Source organism: Clarias gariepinus, chromosome 20, assembly GCF_024256425.1.
Source record: "Clarias gariepinus isolate MV-2021 ecotype Netherlands chromosome 20, CGAR_prim_01v2, whole genome shotgun sequence".
Classification (NCBI taxonomy): domain Eukaryota; kingdom Metazoa; phylum Chordata; class Actinopteri; order Siluriformes; family Clariidae; genus Clarias; species Clarias gariepinus.
In genome coordinates, this window is record NC_071119.1 from 4307207 (window position 1) to 4312040 (window position 4834).

General features: G+C 40.2%; 1 protein-coding gene across 1 annotated transcript; it reads right to left on the bottom strand.

Annotated features, from left to right (window-relative positions):
- Window positions 1-586: 586 nt before the first annotated feature.
- LOC128508220 (C-type lectin domain family 4 member E-like) lies at window positions 587-4834 on the bottom strand. Its single transcript, XM_053479443.1, has 5 exons — window positions 4702-4834; window positions 1634-1840; window positions 1374-1498; window positions 1188-1291; window positions 587-1090 (listed from the first exon to the last, which is right to left on the bottom strand). Exons 1-5 carry the CDS (start codon window positions 4832-4834, stop codon window positions 943-945), a joined length of 717 nt encoding a protein of 238 aa, XP_053335418.1. The 3' UTR covers window positions 587-942.

Sequence of the window (4834 nt, forward strand, 5' to 3'; positions counted from 1 at the left end):
CACCAAACCAGCTCTCCTGAGCAACTTGTCCAAGTGCGTGGCATCCCTGCTTCTGAGGCCTCACCAACAAAATACTGTGTAGAAAATCGAAACCATTACGCCATTGCTACAGTAGGAGACCATTACACAGCAACATCTAGACGATTACACAGTAACAATTAGACACAATTAGACCTTTAAATGCAAGCCTTCGTCCGAGAAATAATCAGGAAATTCAAACTGAAGTCTGAAATACTGAACACTTTTTTATTTTAAATGCAAATGTAATAGAATGTAACATAAAAAACATGATGCAATTTAGGAATGCAATTTTAAAAAATCATGTACAGTAATTGTTGTGTTTCAGAACTTCACAGACCTTAAATCAAGCATTTGTCCATTTGTCTCTTAAAAGTTTAAGAGTTTATAGAGTACTGTATATTTGATATGTGAAGTGTAATGGGAAAATATTCATTAAAAATCATAGAGAATGCATCAAAGTCATCTCCATTACCTTCATGCCTTTTAAATCCTCCAGGGTTTAAAATAAAGCAAGACAAATGAGTGATTTCATGCTTACTTATCATTTATTGAAGTAGTCGTCAATATCGGAGCTTTAGGACTTCAGGGCACTTCCAGACATGCTGTTATAGGAAAATAATCAATGCCAGGTTGTTGGCTTATGCTTTTCATCATCTCCATGACCTCACCCAAGCACTAAATAACCCCACAAACCGTATACAATCCTAAACACACCCTGAGCTGAAACTGTCTCCTCAGTGTAGAAGAAGTGGTTTTGATGGAGAAATGCTCAGAAATGATATCCAGACTACCAGGTTAAATATATCAATCAAGGTTATGAAAGATGTAGTCTACTCACACCAAAAAACAGGGAAAAGTACAGAAAGGTGCCTTTATTTCTGAGAATGTAGGGTCACCATTTATAAAGAAGCGATTAGCGTTTCAGTTAAATATAGTCTTCTCACAGATCCAGGTGAACTCATAATCACAGGGATAGTCGGCCCCGTTGTAGACGGGATCAGGCATTTCACCAGTTAAAACGCAATACTCATTTCCTTCCAAGTTGTTGGGTTCTCCACTCCCCCAGTACCTGAAGGACAGGATCAGAGGATCTGCTGTGTTTATCGAGCGAATGACACGTCAGCAAAACATCATCAAGACAAAAGATCAGTCCAATGACTTCTTACCCAACGCTCTCTGGGGTACCATCCACCCACGTCCACTGGCCCTCGACCTGCCTGTCGAGACCGATCCAGGCTCTTCTGCCACACAGCACGTTATGAAGGAACGTCTGTCATGAGTAAACGGTAAGTATTATTCACCTCAGTCGGCTTTTCTCTCCTTCTAATTCTCTCTCTGTCTCTCTCCTTTACCTGTTCCTCTTTGCTGTTTATGATCACCAGGTCTATTCCTCTCTCTTTGCAGTCCTGTCTGCTGTTATTCCAGTTCTTCTCCTCAGTAGAGATGTAATAAAGACTGGAGTCGAAATACATCCATCCTGGATCCAGATTCATTTTCACAGGTTATCATCAGTATCCTCATTAATATTCACAGTATATAATAATGGCAGTATCACTACTGGTTCGGAAAGAAAACTGAATTATTAGGATACTCCGACTGATTCGTCACTCACCCTGTTTAGAAAGCCTCTGGAGTTCCTCTCTCTCCATCTGCAACCGATCTCTCTCCATGGTCAGGGTACTCAGGTTATTTTCCGTGGTCAGACTAATGTATTTGATCGACAGCACCATGATAGCGACCAGGAGACCCACACACACCAACAGGAGCAGCACATACACTGCAGTCAGTCTGTGACATCTGCTCCTTTTGTTGTCTCTCCCTGTTGGTAAATTGACACAGAAATACGGAGGCATTTGGATTAATATTTAGTTTTAACATGTTCTAAAAATAAATCTTTCTACCAACGTAGTAATGGATCATACCAATCCTGCATGAACCGATACATACAGTACACACATATATTACTACACACAAATATAAAGCTGATGCATTACAGTCGGACTGATGTATTTCAAGCGTTTATTTCTTTTCATTTTGATGATTATGCCTTACAACTAATGAAAACCCCAAATTCAGTATTGGAGACTCATGGTGTAATCACACACTCTAATCAGCTCGTTAACAAAAAACACCTGCAAAGGTTTTCTCAGCCTTTAAATGGTCTCTCAGTCTGGTTCAGTTGGCTACACAATCATGGGGAAGACCAGAAGATCATCATCGACACCCTGCACATGGAGGGTAAGGCATAAAAGTTCACGGAAAAGTTGAATGGAAGGGAAAAAGATGGTAGAAAAAAGTGCGGACAAGCAACAGGGATGGCCGCAGCCTTTAGACGATTGGGAAACGGAGCCCATTCAAGAACTGTCACGTTCCTTGTGTCAAGCAACTCCTAAACCAGAGACAACGTCAGAGGCGTCTTACCTGGACAAAAAAAAAAAGCACTGGACTGTTGCTCAGTGGACCAAAGTCTTCTTTTCAGATGTAAGCGAATTTTGCATTTCATTTGGAAATCAAGGTCCTAAAATTTGGAGGAAGAGAGAAGAGGCACAGAATCCAAGTTGCTTGAAGTCCAGTGTAAAGTTTGTATAGTCAGTGGGTGTTTGGGGAGCCCTGTCATCTGCTGGTGTTGCTCCACTGTTTTATCAGGTCAAAGATCTATGCAGCCATCTACCAGGATGTTTTAGAGCACTTCATGCTTCACTCTGCTCACCAGCTTTATGGAGATGCTGATTTCATTTTCCAGCAGGACTTGGCACCTTCTAAAAGTACTACTACCTGGTTTAATGACCATGGTATCCCTGTGCTTGATTGGCCAGCAAACTCGCTCAACCTAAACCCCATAAAGAATCTATGTAGTATTGCGAAGAGGAAGATGTGAGACACCAGACCCAACAATGTGGAAGAGCTGAAGGCCGCTATCAGAGCCACCAGCGTTTCGATAACACCTCAGCAGTGCCACAAACTGATCAGCTCCTTGCCACGCTGCATTGCTGCTCTAATTCATGCAAAGTTTATACCTTTCAGTGGTCCAACATTTCTGTGAGTGTATATATTATATGAATATAATATACATTACGAGTTTCACTTTTTGAATTGAGTTCTTTTCGATGGTATAACAATTTATTGAGATGCACCTGTATATTACACCTGCTCACAAAAGTGAGTTTGCTCTAATTTCAGCAAACATTTTATTATATCTATACTATAGAAATGAAGCTTGGATATATTTTAGAGTAGTCAATGTGCAGCTTGTATAACAGTATAGAATTACCGTCCTCTGAAAATAACTCAACATCCAGCCATTATTGTCAAATATGTCCGGCAACAAAAGTGAATACGCCCTAAGTGATAACAGCTCTACATCTTTAACCATGCAAAGTCACATGTCCCATTCATCATGTTCATGTGTTTGCCAGTGGCCGACAAACTTTTTCTCACTTTTTTCTACCATCATTTTCCCTTCCATTTAACTTTGCCCTGAACTTTTATGTCTTACCCTCCATGTGCAGGGTGTCGATGATGATCTTCTGGTCTTCGCCATAATTGTGTAGCCAACTGAACCAGACTAAGAGACCATTTAAAGGTGGCCGAGTATGTCTCCAGAGCTGAACCCTATTGAGCGCATGTGGGTCGTCCTCAGGTGGAAGGTGGCGAAGCGCCTTGAGTCTAACATCCAGCAGCTCCGTGATACCATTATGGAGGAGTGGAAGTGGATCCCAGAAACAACATGCAGCATGTGCAGCTCTGGTGAAGTCCATGCCCAGGAGGATTAAGGCTGTAATATTTTAACAACTAAATATTGACACTTTGGACACAGTTTTGACATGTTCATTCATTTTCTGTTGCCAGTTACTTGGAAGACACAGTCTGTAAGTTGAGTTATTGTTAGAGGACAGTAAATCTGTACTGTTCTACAAGCTGCACATTGACTACTCTAAAGTATATCCAAGTTTCATTTCTAAAGTATTGTGTCTTGAGAACATATAATAAAGTGGTTGCTGAAATATGAGGGGTGTACTCAGTTTTGTGAGATACTGTAGATGTACATATGTAAATGATTAAGCTCTTGTTAATGAGACTAAGATTTAAGTATCGCCCTTTTCTTCCTTGTTCTCTTTCACTTCACCTTTTAATAGCAAATCAGATAGATGGATATACACTATAAATGTACTGTACTTTATATGTTTTATGAATATTGTGAAATGTTCATTAGCTGCTGCTTTAGGACATCAATCAACACTTTCATTAATTGAAATAATTTAATAAAATAAATCAATTTGACCATTTGAATCTAGATTTCATTCACTATCATGTTAACTTAGCTTCTGTTATAATGAACTTCCAGCAAGTATGCTTGCATAAAATTCCCGCTATCCGTTATCACCCAAATGAGGATGGTTTCCCTGTTGAGTCTGGTTCCTCTCAAGGTTTCTTCCTATCGCCGTCGCCCACGGCTTGTTCATCAGAGCCAATCTGATCAATACCATCTATACATGTTTTCTCGCTTATACACATTTCCATAATTTCCAAAGAAGCTGCTTTGAGAAAATGACCATTGTTAAGAGCGCTATATAAATAAAATTTGAATTGAAAAACTGAATTGAAATGAATTAACATATAATGAGTGTTATTTTAAAGTTTGTGTGTGTGTGTGTGTGTGTGTGTGTGTGTGCTCCGCACCTGAGCTCTCAGGATCCTGGTTGTCTGTTGGAGTCTCCATTTCCAGCTCATCCTCCGAGGTGCCTTCACCTGCCTGGAAGGTGTTATATGCAGGAGGTCCAGGGTTCGACAATGTCTCCTGACTCATCCTCAT